Source organism: Siniperca chuatsi, linkage group LG2 (assembly GCF_020085105.1).
Source record: "Siniperca chuatsi isolate FFG_IHB_CAS linkage group LG2, ASM2008510v1, whole genome shotgun sequence".
In the NCBI taxonomy this organism is placed as follows: domain Eukaryota; kingdom Metazoa; phylum Chordata; class Actinopteri; order Centrarchiformes; family Sinipercidae; genus Siniperca; species Siniperca chuatsi.
The window spans coordinates 26,347,224-26,366,862 of NC_058043.1; the positions used below are offsets into that span (position 1 = coordinate 26,347,224).

At 42.6% G+C, this 19,639-nt stretch overlaps 2 protein-coding genes across 7 annotated transcripts in view; both read left to right on the top strand.

Moving 5' to 3' along the window:
• Positions 1–7,428, top strand: part of sulf2a (sulfatase 2a) — a 33,229-nt gene extending 25,801 nt beyond the window's left edge. For 3 of the 4 annotated variants that reach the window (XM_044219919.1, XM_044219936.1, XM_044219927.1), the window contains 16 exons: positions 317–467; positions 754–929; positions 1,041–1,169; positions 1,492–1,548; positions 1,650–1,779; positions 2,537–2,744; positions 3,138–3,420; positions 3,565–3,661; positions 3,784–3,878; positions 3,963–4,022; positions 4,117–4,283; positions 4,466–4,608; positions 4,801–4,909; positions 4,993–5,026; positions 5,583–5,636; positions 6,029–7,428. In XM_044219919.1, coding sequence (XP_044075854.1) covers positions 317–467; positions 754–929; positions 1,041–1,169; positions 1,492–1,548; positions 1,650–1,779; positions 2,537–2,744; positions 3,138–3,420; positions 3,565–3,661; positions 3,784–3,878; positions 3,963–4,022; positions 4,117–4,283; positions 4,466–4,608; positions 4,801–4,909; positions 4,993–5,026; positions 5,583–5,636; positions 6,029–6,059 — 1,924 coding nt within the window. In that variant the 3' untranslated portion in view covers positions 6,060–7,428. The remainder of the gene's footprint in view (positions 1–316; positions 468–753; positions 930–1,040; positions 1,170–1,491; positions 1,549–1,649; positions 1,780–2,536; positions 2,745–3,137; positions 3,421–3,564; positions 3,662–3,783; positions 3,879–3,962; positions 4,023–4,116; positions 4,284–4,465; positions 4,609–4,800; positions 4,910–4,992; positions 5,027–5,582; positions 5,637–6,028) is intronic. The other variant, XM_044219943.1, reaches the window with a different exon arrangement.
• An 819-nt stretch (positions 7,429–8,247) lies between these two features.
• arhgap46a (Rho GTPase activating protein 46a) overlaps positions 8,248–19,639 on the top strand; it is a 33,415-nt gene continuing 22,023 nt past the window's right edge. The window contains exon 1 of one of the 3 annotated variants that reach the window (XM_044219901.1): positions 8,248–8,436. In XM_044219901.1, coding sequence (XP_044075836.1) covers positions 8,423–8,436 — 14 coding nt within the window. In that variant the 5' untranslated portion in view covers positions 8,248–8,422. Of the gene's footprint in view, positions 8,437–11,491; positions 11,731–19,639 lie in introns of those variants that run through there. The other 2 variants (XM_044219893.1, XM_044219906.1) reach the window with 2 other exon arrangements.

A 19,639-nucleotide genomic window follows, 5' to 3' on the forward strand; every position in this document is an offset into this window, starting at 1 on the left:
TGGAAAGAAAAGCATAGGATGTATCAGCAGACACAGGCAGAGAATATTGCTGTGAATGCACAATGTAACTGTACACACACTGGTGCATTTTCTATAATCCAATTTACAGCTATAGAATATGAAAACCACATGTATAGAGATGGAAAAAACAACTGAATGCAAATGTATGGTGTGTTATAGTGACTTATGAGTCCTGTGCGTTGTTATTTTTTACCTTTTACGATGTAAAAGAAGCAACAAACATGAAATGTTAAGTACACCACAATGAGTTTTTTGTGGTTTAGTTGGATGTTTTTCTGTCTTCTGCCTCTTTCAGAACCCCCAGCTACAACTATGCCCCTAACCCAGACAAACACTGGATCCTACGCTACACAGGACCTATGAAGCCCGTCCACATGCAGTTCACCAACATGCTGCAGCGCAGGAGGATGCAGACCCTGCTGTCTGTGGATGACAGTGTGGAGAAGGTAGGCAGGACACGCAGGCAGATAGACGTATGCTTAAACACACAGAGAAACTTAAACACAGACACACCACACACACACACACACACACACAGTTCATCTGACAGTCTCAAGTCCTGAGAGATCTGTGCTTGTTCTGACTGGGACTGTATAATGTATTCACTGACACACTTGGTAAATTGTTCAATCCCCTTTCCTTGAAACTGGCACAGGAGACTTGAGCTATCAAACATGAAGTATAACTTTTTACACTGTGTGAGTGTTCAATGAATTACATCTTTCTCTGCAGGTATACAACATGTTGGTGGAGACAGGGGAACTGGACAACACCTACCTCATTTACACCTCAGACCACGGCTACCATATCGGCCAGTTTGGTCTGGTCAAGGGCAAATCAATGCCTTATGAGTTTGATATCCGTGTTCCCTTCTACGTAAGAGGACCTAATGTGGAGCAAGGTGCCATGTGAGTGCTGTGTTCCAATATTATATATGTAAGATTAATGACATTAATGAAGATTATTTCTTTCTACAAATTCTAATGAAAAATATCACCTCATTCTTGCTTCCCTTGCAGTAATCCTCATATAGTGTTAAACATCGACTTGGCACCGACTATGCTGGACATGGCCGGTGTCGATATCCCTGTAGAAATGGATGGCAAGTCTATCCTCAAGCTGCTGGACACAGACAGGCCAGTCAATAGGTGAACACACACATCAGTTATTTTCCTCAGTGTCTTGGCATTCAACAGACAATTCAAGAATGGCATTTAAAATATTGCAGATTAGGTGGTTATGTGCCAAAAAGTAATTTGCCTGGACTTCATAAAGTTTTACTATATCTCTGTTCTTGGTGTTTTCTTAGACATAATGAAATCTACAATCCAAATGTGAACATGTAACACCACTTTCTTTTCAGTGCTGTTCAAGGATGGCATATCTAAAATGGAGTGCATGTTTGTTCAGTGCAAAAATCACAGAGTGGTCTGACAGGATTTTTTTGATTTATTTTTACTCATTTTCCAGGTTTCAGTTGAACAAGAAGGGTAAAACATGGAGAGATTCTTTCCTGGTGGAGAGAGGGTATGTTTTATTGATTGACCTTTTTGCAGGACACGTTCTCATTCCAGGCATTGTCTTCTGGTTGCTTGACAAAAACTAAATGTGTTTTTCTGTTCTTTCAGGAAGCTTCCGCACAAGAGAGCTGATGGGAAGGAAATGGCCCAGGAGGAGAACTTCCTACCAAAATACCAGCGGGTGAAGGACCTGTGCCAGAAAGCAGAGTACCAGACCTCCTGCCAGCAGCCAGGACAGGTACCTGACCTGCAGGAGTTGAGGAGTGGTTATTAAAGTTTCAGCAGAACAACATGGAGCGTAGCTCATGCAGGGCGATAATTTACAATGTTGTTGACAATTTACAGAGTATAATGTGCAGTAATTATACTCTCAGGGTTCCATTTGACATGAAAGACTCTTTTTTAATCCTTCAAAATGAAGTGCCACCGAGTATGACGTGTGTGCATCTATGTGTGTATATAGAGCCCTCTGATTTCTTGCGTTTTAAGGGTTCTAGACCATTAGAAGTCTGTGTAGAGTCATTTGAGCATAGCCCCATGAAGAACATTTTAAATCAATGGGTTTTTATGCATTAAAAATGATGCTATACTATATCATGGCATGGTCAGGCACCTACCTACATTAAAGAGCTACTGCAGCCCTATATCACCTGTAGGAATCTGAGGTCCTCTGATCAGAGTTTGTTGGTTGTTCCTTGCTCCAGGCTCAAGACAAAAGGAGACTGGGCTTTTGAGGTTGTAGCTCCTAGACTTTGAAACTCCCAGTTGACTTAAGATCTGTGGACACTGTGGATGCCTATAAAAAGGAGCTCAAGACCCATTTGTTTAGACTTAGGTCTGCATTTCATGTCTGTTGCTCTGTCTTTTATTTGCTCTTCTGCCTTTTATTGTGAAGCACTGTGGCATCTGCTCTTGAAAGGTGCTATATAAATAAACTTACTTACTTACAAGCCTAAAGACCCAACATCATGAAATTTCCCTCTGCCTTGTTCCAGAAGTGGCAGTGTGTGGAGGACCCGACTGGCAAGCTGAGGCTGTATAAGTGCAAGGGCATGGCTAGTCTCTATGCCCCACGTATGCAGGCTCTGATGGCCAGCGGTGCCTCTCAGCTGTCTCCCACGTCCAACTCCGACAGCTGTGACTGCGGCGACGTGGGCTTCAAAACATCGATCCTGAAGAAGAAGAGGCTGCTCACCAAGAAGAGTACGTTCCTCCTGTCACTCACATGTACCATTGTTCTGGTAGTTATTAATAGATCTGGTTTTGTTCAGAAAGACACTTGTGATTTACTTTGAAACGTCCTTGCAGTAGCCTACAAAGCCTTGTCGAACAGGGCCATTAATCTCAAGCTAAAATAACCGGCTTTTGAAGTATTCATGAGATGAGGAGCATGTCTCTGTGCTGCCATCATCTGGCAGACCAGAGTAGAAAAGTGAGCCTTTAATCACACAGCCTTGAAAGAAACAAATAATTGTTAATTATTGCATGGAACATTGATTCATATCAATATTTTAATTTTGTCATGCACTGGTTTACATCATCATAGATCTTAATCTTCAGTATCAAAAACACATCCCTCTTTTTCATCTTATTCAGGTTCCTCTGTGTCGTCTTACTCAGAGATGAAATCCAGTAAGACTGTCTCTAGGAAGCGCTGGGCCCGCTCTGTGTCGTTTGAGCTGGATGGAGACCTGTATGCCGTAGACCTAGAGCAGGGCTACCGGCCCCTGGGCTCTAGGAACAGCAGCTGGGCCAGAGACAGGAGGAGAGGATCTGGGAATGAGGAGGACAATGAAGAGTTCAGTGGCATGGGGGTCACAGCCAAACCCACCACCAGCAATAAACTCACACCACCTGCTGCTCTTAAAGTCACCTACAGGTGCTATTGTGTACATCTGCCTGCATCAATTTGCAATGTTTCTAGTGATAAAAGAGAGAAATAAAATGTTTGTTAGGAAATAAACTGCATATGCATGATTTTTAGTGGTGCTATTATGTTTGGGTTTTTTTTGGTATCCTGCAGGTGCTCTATTCTTATGAATGACACAGTAAAATGTGATGGAGGCCTCTACAAGTCTCTTCAAGCATGGAAAGACCACAAACTGCACATTGAGCATGAGGTACTGTTATATTCTCTTCCTTGTTAAATCCAGCCCATAAAACCCATTTCACAGGTTGTTAGTCGCTTGTGGTGTATACTGAGCTTTGTGTGGCTCTGTGTGTTTGTTCCTACTGTGTTTAGATCGAAACCTTGCAGACCAAAATCAAGAACCTGCGTGAGGTCAAAGGTCACCTGAAAAAAGTGCGGCCAGAGGAATGTCAGTGTGACACTCCCAGGTGAGAATGTGTCAGAACCACGCTGCCACCTGCATATAGATTTAATTACATCCAGTATGTGACAGTTGTTTCTTGTCTTTACAGTTATCTCCTCAAGAATAAAGAGACTTTCAGGCTCAATGCAGGGCGCATGCACTCACTCAGGTAAAAATTTACATTGTTTGACAATGAATACATTTTTTTTTTTATTATTTCCTCTTGCAGTCTCACAGTACTGAATGTGTTTTGTTCTCATCAGAATGCCATCAAAACAAAAGAGTCAGTGGCTACAGAAGGAGCAGAAGCGCAGAAAGAAACTACGTAAATTCCTCAAGAGGCTCCAAAACAACGATACCTGCAGCATGCCTGGCCTCACCTGTTTCACCCATGACAACCATCACTGGCAGACAGCCCCCTTCTGGACAAGTGAGGAATAACATATGGCTGTTTAAAGCGATTTGAAGAATATTGTTGTGGAACGTTTTAATATTTTCCAAAGCAGGTATGGCGAAAATTATTTTTTGGAACACAGTGTTGTAATATCCCTTGTTTTCCACTGTCATCCCTCCCTTCCTCACCCACTCCCGCTCCCTCCCTCCCTCCCTCAGTGGGTCCATTCTGTGCATGCACCAGCGCCAACAATAACACTTACTGGTGCCTAAGGACCATCAATGACACACACAACTTCCTGTTCTGTGAATTTGCTACTGGTTTCCTGGAGTATTTTGACCTCAACACTGACCCATACCAGGTATTTCATTTGTACAGACTGTACTCTATGGCAGATACATACATAACCTACCAATAATAACTATACAATGATCCCACGACATGATTCACAGTACATTCCTGTGAGCACAGGGGTTGCAGATTTTCCAATATTTTCCAGAGATTTTTCAGAGTTTCCAAAGCCTTTGCTGAAATTTTGTCATTATTCCTGTAGCTGATAAATGCTGTCAGCACCCTCGACCGCAATGCTCTGAATTCAATGCATCAACAGCTCATGGACTTGAGGGGCTGCAAGGGACATAAGCAATGCAACCCAGAGAAGGGTGAGTAAAAAGGCAAACATGATTGATTATAGTGTCTCCAGTAATTTCAGACCGAGACTAATGTTACCTCCATTTCCTTTCAGGAGGAAAAGAGCGAAACTACTTCAGTGAATACAGGTACTTTCTTCTTCCTCTTACAGCACAGCTGATTACTTTTACAAACACTGCAGCTGGAATTCATGTTACAATGTGAACTCTGGGAGGTTACAGGCTCCCTAGTGTGTCTTTGGCTGTGTTTCTTCTCATTGCAAGTCATCTGCGGAGTCAGGAAAATAAAAAAACAGTGATGTTGTGCTGAAATTGATCCTCTTCAAACTGTCATGGTTCCTTACTGTTGTGATCAAAGCCTTTTTAGCATGCAGAAGCAGAAGCCAAAGAGGGCCAAAATGCAAGCCTGCTTTTCAGCTTTTGCTGTTCCTTTTTTGTAATGAAGCCTAATTGGTTGTCTCTGCTGTGTGTGTGTGGGTGTGTGTGTGTGTGTGTGCGTGTGTGTGTGTGTGTGTGTGTGCGCGTGCGCATGCATGTATGTGTGTGTACCTGTGTGTGTGTGTGTGTGTGTGTGTGTGTGTGTGTGTGTGTGTGTGTGTGTGTGTTTTGTGTGTATATATCTGTGCGTTTGTCTCCATGCACGTGCATTTGCCCTGCACGTGTATACGTGCTGTGCATGCTTCAGGCCAGTTCATCGTCGAAAGAGGCCAAAAGTGAAGAAGCCTTCCTCCAAATCGCTGTGAGTTTGTCATAACCCATCTGGTCCTTTGTAGTCAGCCAAGCTCTACTCCTATCTCCATCCTTTTTTTTTTTAGCTTGGTCAGATGACCCAGCAGCATGCTCCCCTCTCTCCTATTTACTGTAATTCTGTGCTCATATACTTACAGTAACTCTCATTTACCTGCATTGCAAAGCTGCACCATCTTCTTTTTCATTCACTCACTCAAGTCAAATTCAGTAAAGCAATGCAGATGTGACACTGGCTCATTATGTTGTGTTCTCGGTCCTGTTATTGTCATGTCTTACTTTCCCTCGCAGTGTTGGTAGGAACAGACCACAACTGGAGCCATGGTTTTCAGTGAATGCCTCAAGTGGCACATTTAACTCACAGTATTTGTTTCCCCTGCACAGAGGGCAGATTTGGGAAGGATGGGTTGGTTAACCACCTGCATCCCACAACCCACCACATCGGCCTCCTCCAGCGAAGGAAGGAGAAGGGGGAGTGCAGGCAAGGACCTTGACCACACTTCGATGGACCATAACCTGAGATACTACTTTACTCTAAACTGGGTTTTAATTTTTGAGAGAGCTGCTCGTTGTAGCTCTCACCCAGGCAGAGGAGATGCTGAGACTGACAGGAAATTTAAAGACTCTCAAACTGTCAGTTCTACCTTCGCACACATTTCATTCTCATTTACATCTTCTGTTATCCCCAGCTGTCAGGACCATTAACATTAACAGGATGCTGTGAATCAGGTGGGACAGTTCGGTGTCCACAAGCCATTCAGTATAACAGTACTGCTTGTACATAATATATATCAGCTTTAATTGGCTTTCTTTCATGTCATATGTGACTGGGTGGAAACATGATGTGTTACATGTCACCTCTGCTGCTACACAATGATGTTATGGCCTCATGATGTCTCTGTGGCACATGCTGATTAGCTAAATCATTAGCGCCTGGAGTAACAACGAGACATATTTTCTTCCTCTGCACCAATGTGTCTGCACATGGAAGTGGTATGGACTGTTAAACGACCAACGGTAACAAACTCTTCGCCATAATCTTTTGTATTATAGTTGATCTTAACGCTGATGAATGTCCTTCATGAAGCATCATCTTCCTCAAAGCTGTGAGATATGAGGTGACGAGAGATTGCCAGCCTTGATCCAACCCCATCCAGTGTCAGCCACACCTTGAACAGGCCCACACTAGCCACTGTCTCACAATGATACAATCCAAACCTCCAGAATATTTGACCACTGGCAGAATGCGTCATTAGTAAATGCCATTTTACTCCTTTGTATTGTCAGTACCACACTGTAGAAGTATCCAAATAGTTTGTTCAGCTTGCTATACATGGTGCTACAGGATAACAATACAGAAGTAAATTCTTGCTGTACAGTACAGTATGTATTTGAATGTATGTTGTGCAATTAATATAAATGTTTACAATATTTTTTATAATACTGAAGAGGCAGACCTCATTGTATGATATGAGTTGACAAAATGAACGTAAAGGGAGAAATGTAGCTTGAGAAATTTCATTGCCCGCAATTTGTATGTTTGTCATTTCCTTATTTACATCGGAAAAGCACTTAAAGGGTTCACTGTGAACAGATGCGCCATGTACATTTAATGGATATATAGTTTACTCTGTGCCAGAGGAACAACACAACAGTGTAATACTTATTGGTGTGAATTTAAGCTACCTGCCTTTGTGAGCTTCTTTGATTTTTTTTTTTAGTAAATATTTCCATAGATCTGAGTGCTAATAGTAATTGTGAATAAAGTGTTGTTTGACCATAAACATGACCCGACTTTTATTCTGAAATTGCATGGCGGTTTGTGTTGCTGTCCAGCAGGTGTCTCTGTCTGCTTGTCCACAGGCTGACACCAGGGTTACATGGTACTTACAGCTCACACTGCAGTTACAATAGTGGAGAGATAGCTAGTTGTGATCATAAAACAGATAGTTAAGGTCGTCAGCTCTCTGACTGGCTGAGTCCAGTGAGACTATGTTGTAAAATGTGCATTTCATAATCCTGACATTATATGCAAATATGAATCAAATAATCAAAAAGTGTCTCTGGTACCAGTGTGTCGCTTAGCAACCGTAGTGTTCTCATAGGCTACTTTTCAAGATGTGCCTTTAGCAGAGGCTAAAGCTAAAATAGGTCTTAGTTAGGTTAGCTAACTATTGAAATAACACATCGTTTACAAATAAAGACTTAATTAAAAAAGAACTAAACAATATGGTGTCTGTCTTTTTGTAACAACCATAATAAATATATTGTGAAAACAAACTGTCAAAAGCAAGTCTATGCCGTTATTTTCTATCACAGAAAGATGAACAGCTTTGGTAGCCTAGAAGTTATTTATCTTGCTCCAGCTACAAGAAACGTTGGCAGACAGTTACGGACCGTATTGTTCCTCCACTGCATGATGGGATACTTCTGGTCACATAAGTGTAACATTTTATGACTCTGCTTTGTTCAGCCAACTCAGCCGCTAAATGTTTTGCTTATGGTTTGGTCTCTACTCTGTCCAGCCAGTTAGTCGAGGGGACATAGGGTGGGGGTGTGGTGGAGAAGGGTAAGGGTGGGGGGTGCAGACTGGGTGACCCCCATCCTAACCTATGACTCACGTGCAGAGGCGGAGACTCCATATCGGATTCACCACCGGAGGACCGTCCTGTTGCCTACTCACTCCTCGGACCGCTCTGTGCGCTCACAAAATTAACCTTCATCACCAGTCAAACATCGTTTTCTCTTTGTTTAAGCCTTGTTTACAATGTGAAGAAAATGGCCGGGACAAGGTAAGTTAACTCTTCATTTAATTTCAAAGTGATACAAACTTAACTGGAGAAAGTTTAGAAGCTAAAGCTTGGTTGCCTCGCTATCGCACTGCCGCCGACAGCTTTCTGAGGGCAGCCAACAGACAGTGAACAAGACCACGCCATTCAAATGGATAGTTACATTGTTTTAAAGTACTTTACAGTGTTTGTTGGTAGTTTTAAAGCTTAGCCTACATTGTTAAGTGAAGGTTGTGAACATGAAGTAACGTTAGGCTATATGATTGAGAAAATTCAGTAACGTGAAGAGAGTAGGTTGAAAGGATTCTTTTAAAACTTGAAATTCAAATTGTATTTTGCTAGTGGTGTTGCTATTTTATTTACAGCACATAATGTTGGGCAGTTGTAAACAGTTTAACTATTTTGTAGCTTGTTGGCACTTGGCTTGGGGAACTTTGGGAGAAGTTTGACACTTGTTTTGCCTCCATTTAGTATTTGCAGTAAGTTAGAGTTTAATTATATAGCTGTGAGGGAGATTGAGCCTACTTTCTTAGTTTATCTAACCAGCTTTTGATTTTTCCTAAACTTGTCCACAAATTGGCTGAGCAAAGTCTTTGCTGTGGTTAAGACACTAATAACCTAAACGGAAGGCAAATGTTCCACAAGCCATTTGTTGCTCCCATTTTTACTGGTGGAAGATAACTGGGGCTCTTAGTTTTAGCTACTGGTTTGATCTCCACATGTTGAATTTCTTCAGCATCTGCTTTGACTGCAGATGTGCATTAAAACTTTGTTTAGCTGGTTTAGATGGTTTGTTTTAGTCCTCTCAGTGTTATTTAAAGCTACTGAGATGTATAGGATAAGCTACTTTGGTTCCTTTCAAATCTTCCTTCAACTGTTTTGGCATGATACACATGCTTTTCAATGCTATGAGTTTGTATAGTTCCGACATGATGGCTTTTAATTGCTAAAGCTGAAATTATGAGAATCTTTGATATCTAAATATTCCTCGTCCTATGCGAGTACCTCCTGTTGAATACTGTTGCATAGACATTGTTAGACAACCAAGCCGCCCAGTCAGATATCATTTATATAGCCTGAAGCTGTTAGTTTGGCACGCCACGCCAACCTGACTTCCTGGGTGCAGCAGTTTCACCATCCCCCTGCCAGCTGGTGCTCATCTGATGACTGCGCGGTGTTGGTTTCTGCAGAAGTGTTAACTTCTCTATCTGTCCACCACTACATCACAGACAGAAAAGGTTCACCGTTTGGTGTTGCTCCCTCATAAAACTTCTCTTCCGTTCATTTGGGCTTGTCAATGTGAGGAGCAGAAATGACAATAGCATGTCGTCTCACTGTTTGCCCTGCTAGCTCACAACTGTAGACAGACGAGGGAACAAACCATGCATTCCCCTTACAAGATGAATCAAATGTGGGTCTTTTGACAAGGACATGGCAGGATGTCCGTCCTACAGAGGATTTGACAATGGACAAGTTTGTTTGCCTGTTGAGAGGAAGGGATTTTGAAGCTTGTGCTCCAGTAACAACGGCTTGTTATAGGTTGTGACATGTAAGTAATATAATAACTGTGGGTGATCTTTTTCTTTTTGGATGATTTTTTTTTTTTTTTTTACATTACACTTCAAATCATATTTTTCAGCTTTCATCCCCTTCTTTTCTGCTTTCTGTAGTATAATCCCAGTCACATCCCTGTAGATCAGTGCTCTTAACACCCCCCACACAGTTTTTGTCTGACTTTGATTCTCTGTGGCCTGCCACAATGACACTGTAATGAGGTTAAAGTGATTTGCCCAAATACATTTATCTGTACCTGTACAACCGCTGACATTTCGAACCTTTTCCTCTGTAGGGATTAGCTTCCTGGCCCACACGAGGCTGAACCTGATGCTAAGAGCGCTGATCATCACTCTCTGGCATTACAGGGGATAATAACATGTGGGATGGTCATATGCTCAGATAGGCTATAAGGATGAATGAGTCATCTGCTTCAAATAGTTGAACAAGTCTATATAATCGTAGTGAGCTGTCACAGTGCAAAACGTAAATGAGCTCTACACAAAAAATACAAAAGCACTTAAAATGCAATTATTACACACAGAAATGTAACAGTGAAACAGACAGGGATGAGACATGCTAAAAGTCTGCCTAGACATGAAAAGTTTTCGCCGCTGAAATGCAGTGTCACAGTTGTCTCCCTCTATCACAACCTAAAACTCTGTTGTTATTAGGAAATTAATCTGTCCCTACATGGTTGATCCCCAGCGATGGCCTCTTAAATCATAATCCACCACACTCCTCCCCTCGGGCCCGTACAGACACAGCGTTAACATCTTCACCAGGCTGCTCTGCATCTCTAAGCCTGGAGGGCCTGCCGTCTGCACCTTCACTTCCTCTAGAGGACAATCCGGATGTTTCTTTCCTGTGTGGCTCCTCGGCCAGCCACTGACCCCCCACTCACCCAGTAACTCTGCTCCGGGATTAGACTCTGACCTCGTTTGTCATGTCAGCAGGGGAGGATTCGGGGGGATGGTGTGGTCAGCTCAAAATTAAGTTACAAACTGCTCCTGGTGGTAGGCAAGCAGGTCAGAAACTAATAGAAAATGTTATTTTGGCAGCACGCAGACGGCAGAGATCGAATGCTTGAGTTTATTTTTAAAGGGCTGTGCAGAACATGTCTTAATTTATAACATGTATGACCCTGAATGATCTGACAAGATAAAGTTTGAACAACGAATGTTTTAGGGTTATTGAGCACAATTCCATCGTAATAAGTTCATTCATTTCTCTTGTTTGGACAAGTGACCCCATTGTGCCCACTCTGACAGCTGGTGTACTGGACAGAAAGGCTGGCCTGTATATGGTAAACACCCTGATCCTGTCCTCAGCCTGTCCTGCACATGTTCACCCTCGTCCAGTGTCTTATCTGACCTGAAAAATCCCCACATGCTCTTCAACTAAGGAAAGGGGTGTATTTTAGAAAGGACAATGACTTCTGTTTGGTCAGGCTTGCCCCTATAAAAGGGAATTTATTGACCCTGTTGCTGAGTAGTGCCTCAGACACACAGTGACTGTTCAGCAGAGCAGTAAGAGGGCCGGAAGTTCCCAGCATTTCTGCTGAAAGCTGCAGCATTCGTGGGAGACAGAAGGGAGGATGGCAGGACAAGACAATACTCTCCACACAGAAATCATAGAGAGCTGCTTCTTTGCGGTTACTGTGTAGGTGGATTACAGCGAGGGTATCTGAAGTAACATTCAAGACTGCCAACACAGAAATGTTCTGCTGGCACCGGTGGCGAGGTAGGCACTATTATCTCACATCTCATAAAGAATCAGTTTGTTGCAGCGGGGGTGAACATTTTGGCAACTACAGGGAATTAATTCACTTAAGCCATGTAAAATCGCTAGTTGGAAAGCAGCATGGGAAAGACTGGCCTTACAGAAGGTGGCTGAACGACCTTGTGAGATCCAGTCTAATCCAGTGCCAATGGAGAGGGGAAAGAGTCTCTAGTTCTGGATTAGGGCAGCTGTTGAAGGAGGTCACCCCAGACCTCGTATACATGTCCCAAGCTCCTCCCTGCCGCAGTTCTGATTGGCTGGGCTCCCCTGTGTGGAGGCAACACAGAGAGTTCTCATTGAATGAAGTCTGCCTGTTGATCTGACAATAGTCTGCATTGTTCTGTACCATCACAGGCTTCAGAATAGGGTGCGTTTCACAGGCTTTGTAATGCATATGACTGTGAGTCATCACAGGACATTCTTGTCAACTAGGTAACCGTTTTTTTTTTTTTTTTCTATTCCCAGAGAGCCCACAGACTTAGGTATAACGAGAAACTGTCTGCAACTGCTGCAAAAAGGAATACAAAATCTGACTTCTCAATCCGATTAGTGTGTTCATGTGCTTGTCCTTCACAAGCACACAGTCAACATAGTCCATTACTTTGTGCACAGTATACAGGTTGGCATTGTGCAGAAAGCTTCAGAATCCAAAGTCCACACAGCATTTTTTATCATGCCATGGTTTTGAAATAGATCCCATGTCAACAGTGGCACACATTTGTATAGGCCTAGCATATAGCACACAGACCAAACCGGCCCATCTGGTTCTTGAGGTTTTGGGCGTGTGCTGTCACTCTAGTGACTCAGAACTACCAATCATGCTGTTCTCAGCAGATACTAAACAAGATGAGTTCATTGGAAGTATATTTACTCATCTTCATTGAGTGAGGATGACATTTCCTTGTTGTAGAGTTCTTGCAGGATAATTATTGCGTTTTAACAGAAATTGACAGAAAGGCAGTGTTTGCTTCAAAAGTGTGAAATCTGCTGGTGAATTTTCTTCACTCTTACTACTGCATCAAGAGACAAACTCCAATGTGTCAGGGTTGCAACATGTCACTTTTATATCTGGCACATCATGGGACTACAGTATCCTTACTGTTATCATATCAGTACTGTCATAATAGAACTGTCACACCCAGTATCAACAGTTTGTTAGCGTCTTATCCATGCAAGCCTTTTGGAGTTGAATCAGGTGACAGAGTGAGCTCAGGAGTCTCCCCCTCTGGTCATCTTTATCCTCCCGTCCTAGCCTTGTTCTCCCCCCCCCCCGGCAATCTGCCGCCCTGCTGCCTAGGTCGGCTCCCATAAGGCCAGCTCTATCATGCCCGACGTGTCGCCCCTTGAAAAATGACCCCAAACTTGTTTGCCAATGTCAGCATACGACGAGTGAGGAATGGACGCTGACAACTGCTGCTGAGGGGTGGGAGAAAAAGAGGAAAGGGGAGGAGGGGTGAAGTAGAGAGAAAAGGTATGAATCTTAATGTGGTTCAATTTGAAAATGCTGTTTATATGTCCACAATACATGTTTTCTATCCACAATGCAAGAATCAAAGAGAAATGCTCCTTTTTGTCAGCTCCTCTGTGATAACTTATTTTGTTTCAACATATCCAATCACACAATCTCATCGTTATCATTGACAAATCTGTTGTCAAATTATCAAATTATCAGATGACTGCCATTGTATAAAGAAAGTGATTTTTTTTTTTTATGGCACATAAGATAATAGTGATTCCTGGGCTGAGACCCTTGATCAAATCACTATTTCATACTTCCAAGTTGTCTCACAACACAAACGAAATATATATCAATGAGAACACTGTTGTGTGATTTGCTAAATGGAAACACACACAAAAAAGCTCTCACAAAAGTTAGTGGGGAGAGACAGTTTAACTTCTTTAAATTCCTGCAAAGCTGGAGTATTTCAATCATTGAAGTGAATAGTTGGCATTTGGCAATCATAAGTTTTTTTTCTTGCCACTGTGGCCAAATGCTTGCTCATGGTGGGATTTGTTGGGTCTCTGTAAATAATATTATAAAGAGTACGGTCTAGACCTGCTCTATAGGAAGAGTGCAGTGAGATAACTTCTGTTATGAATTAGCACTATATAAATATAATTGAATTGAATGCACAGACGAAAAACAGTAATCTGCATAAGAAGTCATTTAACAGTAGTATTTAACATAAGTATAAGAGACAATAGAATGATAAATAATCCTGTAGAAATTCTAACAAGGGGCAAAAGAGTAAACAAGACAGGCAGTGTGCAGCCCTGTGGGTCTGGTTTACAAAGCACATCACTGTTAAAGTCAGAGAACAAGATAAATATACAGCATCCTAAGTCCGAGCATTAACTTTGAGGGTTTCTGCGGCAATGATTGCCAAGTTGCCTCTCAGAAGTCCATTGCTCTATAACAGACTCAGCAGCCTTTATGACGGTTTGTTGTTAAATTAAATGTTACACACACACACACACACACACACACACAGGGACCAATTGTGCCATGAGTTTTACCAACCTCTAACCCTGGTGACAAGGCAGGAACGGGAGGTGTTAAACAAAAGGGCCAAAGAATGTGTGTGTATGACAGGTGCAGGGCTTTTTTCTGTCATCTGAAACATGTGCACTCTCCCCTCTCCCTCTGATTGTTCTGGACACATGGGCGGAGTGTAGGAGCGTACTCGCACATCCTGCACAGAGACAACCCACATACACCTCGTCCCAGCTCTGTGTCCAACAGAAACATTTGGTTCAGTAGAGACTTCCAGCAAACAAACATATGCCTTTGCAAAGGCTATTATGCTTCTGATAAGGACAGGATTAGCCTTTCTCAAACCTGATTCCTGTCTTCACTATCAACAAACACTACTGGCAGTGGAAACTTGTAGGAAGAATCAGCCCAAGCTGACCTATCATTTCTTGCCATGTACCGTAGTGTTTTTTTTTTTTTTTTTTTTTTTTTTTGGAGATGCATATCTATGTAGAGACCCTGATCTAGCTACGAGCACCCCTACACACACCCTTAAACAAATAAGTTTTAATAACACCAGCAACCAAATATCCTGACTAAAGTATTTAAGAAGAAAAGAGGAAAGTGAACCCCGATCATTTTTTTTTTATATTTCTTGCACTGCTGCTGGTGGGGTTACACACGCTAGAGCTGCTGCCCTCTTCACTGCAGCAAACGGGACCGTGGCCACAGCACTCGACATGCCAGGCTTACGATTACACTCTTCGTTAGTCACCGCTACAGCTACTGGAACTGCAGCCAAGCACTCAGTAGTCGGTCTGTGTCCCTGCTCTTGTTTTACAATATTTAGATAAGCAGGTTGCCTAGCAGCCATGCTGAATAGATTTTGTGCATGGTTTATACATAATCAAACAGAAGTTTGCTTTTGGCAGATCACTCTGTTATATTGAGGTACAGGCCTCTGCTTGCTCTGTGAGAGCAAATTACCAGTGGTTTCTCATTGTTGCTACATTTTTAATAGTTTTGTACCTGCGCGGCTAGGTGAGTTTAAATTCCTTCCTCTCTTCTGTGCAATGACTTATTTTAAGGCTAGTATCTGAGGAGAAAGAATGTTTTATGTCTCAAAATAGGAAATAGCAGTTATGTAAATATACCGGCCAGGGTGGACCTTGGCACTTGTTGCTGTGCCTGGTGAACAGAGTGCTAAGGTTTCCTAGATGAATGGCAGGCCCTGTGTGAGAACTCAGCCTGCATTGGTCCACAAGGGATAGTCACAAGCAATAGCTCAGAATAGTCTGTTGTTGGAAAAGGTTAGAGCTTACCTTACAAGACTCCTAACTGGCTAATGGGAACTTAGCCAGCTCGTTGGTTTTGTCTATTATCTCACCTTAACAAGTTTATAGACAAATGAATGCAGTTATACCCCCATTTGGCTCAGGTTCTGAAGGCGTCCCATCCTTCCATCAGAAATGCCACAGTGGCAAAGACACGAAGCTGCATATCAGCCATTACTAGATAATCTGATGAAACACTGCTGCCATAGCTCAAAACTCTATGCTAAACAGAGAAAACAATCTTTTTCTCTCTGTATCGTTTATCTTTTTGACGACATCAACAACTGTTTGAGTTGGATTGAAATCCAAAGCTGGACAATGACACAAGGCTGCTTGTTGCCCTATTTCTTGTGAATGTATTGTCCAGTCCTCTATGTTTACCGTTGCTGGGAAAAGTGCCATTTACACTTTGGCGTTGGCTTCGAACAATGGGGCAGATTCCATTAGCTATATTCTGTTGGTCCCTGACTCTTGAAAACCGCTCTTAGTTCTAGTTATTTTTGGATCTGACTGTAAATTCTGGAAGATAGATGAAATATTTCTTCTTCAGAAGGAGACCTCGGACACATTGGGACTGGGAATAACAAGATGGTTAAGAAGGTGTGCATGTGTGCACGTCTTTGTGTGTGTGCATGTGTCAGTTTTGGCCTCTTGGTCTCAGTGGCAGGCTCTGTTTGCAGAGATTTTTTTTTTTACACAATTTGACAAGCGTTATTTTTAGTCGCTGTGGAATAACCATAGGCTGCTGAAGCGTTTCCTTGACCCAAATGGGAGACAAAGATCCTGTGTGCCATGGGAGAGCAGAGGTTGTGTTAGTTCACACAAGAGTAAAGAGGACACTGGATTTCATACTTAAGTTTCCAAATCTTTTAAAGCCGTGGACAGTTTTTGGACACTGAATTGTCTGATGTCACCAGGCGAATGATAAACCCACTGTTAAGAAGAATTTAATTAAACAATGTAGGTTAGATGAAAAATTAGTAAGGGATACTGTTGGAAAAATAGGTTCCACAAAAATCCAGTTAATATTCAATAATTCTTGTGTTAACTAAACGTTACGATTTATGAACATATTTTTGGGGTAATCTGTAAAATCCCAGTACTCCTTAACTCTCTATGTTCATGTGTTTACTGAAGGCAGTCGAGTGCTGGTTTAGGACCACAAAAACCCCTTTTGGGGGGGCTCTGGCATACAAGTCTGCTTCAATTAGATTGAGTTTCCACAGAGGTAAATCAGGTGCTGTGTCCTTCAGTCACAGGACCATGTGTGTAATAAGTTAATTTTAGTTCAATATAAAACATTTCTGTTGGAGTTCAACCTCGCTGAGCTGGTGCAGACTGCATTCCAAACCATTTATGAACATTTGCAGTATGAGGCAGACTGCCGGGGTTGTTTTGGAGTCCTGCACTATACTTTTATGTCTGCTTCTCAGGTCAGGGAATCGCCTAAAGCTGAGTAGGCTGAAGTTCATTTACATTACAGCTTTTCACCATAAATTTAAAGTAACAAGGATGGTACTCTTAAATTTTAGTTTGTCCACTTTTTAATTTAATTTTGAGAATGAAAGATACGTCAATATGGTGGGAATAAATCAATTTTCATTTTAAATGTAGAGAAATCAAAGTGTGTTGACTTCAGTCCTGGTAAATCCTGCAGAAGACAAGTCCCTTTTTACTAAACAAACCCATGTAATGGACATCTCTCGTGTTGTTTGAGTACTCCCAGTAGTGATATTCCGGGAATTTCAGAACCTGAACACCGACCTGTCTTCCTGCTTATCTGGTCGTGTCAACAGAGCCCAGCATGCTCGCTCTCAGCTCTAACTGCTGTTTATTTACCCAGAGGGAACAGTCCTTATGCAACCACTACACCCCGTGCTGCTAAACTCGTCAGCCATGGCCTCCACAGTTGACCCTCAAACTCTGGTTTCCTGTTGGGGTGTTCAGGACACCGTCCGGCATGTTAAATTCTGTACTGGTTTCCCCAGTGTCATCACTGTGGAATTTTGGGACAGCGATAGACACAACTTCAGCTTTCTCTCACTCCATGTTCATAAGGGATTGGTTTATTTTGAAGATAAAAACAATGCATTTACAGAGTGATGACAAACACAGGACTGAATAACAAGGAATGCAACATGGAGAGATCAGTTTCTCAGTGTGGGAAGGTTGGGCGCAGTAAAAGGAGGGAAGGCTCTGGTATGTGTGGGTGGTATTGACTGTTTGGCCTCCGCTTTGAATGCCCCATTATTTGGAAGGCTTCCTGCCCATTAAGTGTTGCGGATCTAATTAGTCTGAAACTCATCTTCTAATAGTTGAGCCTCATTGTGGGACCTCTCTCTTAAGAAGTCAGCCTTTAAACACTATTCAACTATATTGAATCCAACACCTGCAACACAAGCAAACACATTCATGCAAGCATTTTTTGACACTTAGGCTTATATACACCTTTTTCCCTAAATTTCCCCTCTCATCTTCTTGTCATCCCAGGTGGGTTAAAAAAACACCCTACATGTTGAGTCCACTAAGGTTAGGGCTGCTTGCCTGGTGTGAGGGATTGGACCAGATGGCTTTGCAGCAGCACTGGGACACATGGTTAGACAGTATGCGGAGGGCTCATAAATCCTCTCCATGCTCTTTCTATATATTAACTGGCTGTTGAATCGACCTATGGAGAGCATGGGGCTGGTACTGGCAGCACATAAAAGAGATATAGATTGATACTTAATACTTGATGAACAGGTATGTACATGAGCAGCTGTTGTTCCCAGTGAGTTGTATTCAACACGGTGACATTGTATCCCTGGCAGACCTGGCACCACACTCCTCTGTGTCTATTTCTGAGGCCGGGGGTGCACGCAAGGTTGATTCGGCAGGGTCATGAGGAACGAATGTGGGTATTTGGTGGACATTAAATTAGGCACTCTTATCCATGCTAAGCTTTGTGCCCCTTCTGATCATCGCAGGTAGCCTGGACAGCAGGCTCATACCACAAACAACCGTGACAGGGATACGAAAAGCTTCTGTCCTGAGAAAGCTGGGAAAAGATCCAAACCAATGACGGATTGTTGTGACACTAATTCCTCCCCACTGGCACTTTTCTCTCAAAGATACTAGGCTAGAGTTGGGTGGAATACTGAAGAAGAGAAATGGCCTAGCTTTGCCAGGACCCTCAAGTGGTCATTACGAGAGACAAGAAAGGAGTGTTGTAATTTATTGGATATTTTGAGTCCTTCCTCTGGCTCTGATCTAGACATCTACTGTGTCTGAAACTTGGGAAAGGACTTGCTGGCTGTTTTGCAGTGTTCCTGTTCCCACATGGCTTTGCTGACACAGTTAAGGCCTGCATTAGGGAACTAGATTAAAGGAAACATAATGGAGCCCACTAAAGGGTAGCATGACCTGGATATAGCACCAGCACACTACAGTCCTCACTTATTTGTCAGCCATATTTATTGACCCTGATTTTATGTAGCACATGCCGGTAACACAGATAGATAGTCCTATAATTTCTCTGTCAGTTTATGGTCTAATTGCGTGTAATTGCTTGTCCCTCTTATCTGTGCCCTTTGTACTTTTCTGCAAACTGGGTTGTCTATTTCTCTTTCTCTCTTTTTTGCACCACCCCCACCCCCCAGCTCCACTGTCTTTTTTTGTTGTTGTCTGTGTTGTGCTGAGCTGTCTATTGTCACTGTGATTGTAGTTAAGCTCAGTTGTTTGTTTGTTTTTTTTGCGTTCGTAGCACTCAGAGCGTATGGTTCTCTTTTGGGCCCTGCTGACTCCATGCTTGGTGTCTCACTGAGTGTGTCCACCTGTCTCCTTATTCAGGAAACACACATACATGCCACCACTCCTGCCGCTCTATTGCCTACCAAAGAGATGACATCATTGCTAACACACACATACAGATGGATACATGTAGGGGACACAAACATTGACGCTCTCTCCATATGGGCAAGTGGGCATTTTTGGGCCTCAGTCTGTCAAACAGTGTGAGTTGTTTACTGGTTGTCAAGTTGATTAGTAGTCAGGCATGACTGAGGCCTCTAATGCATCATCGTAT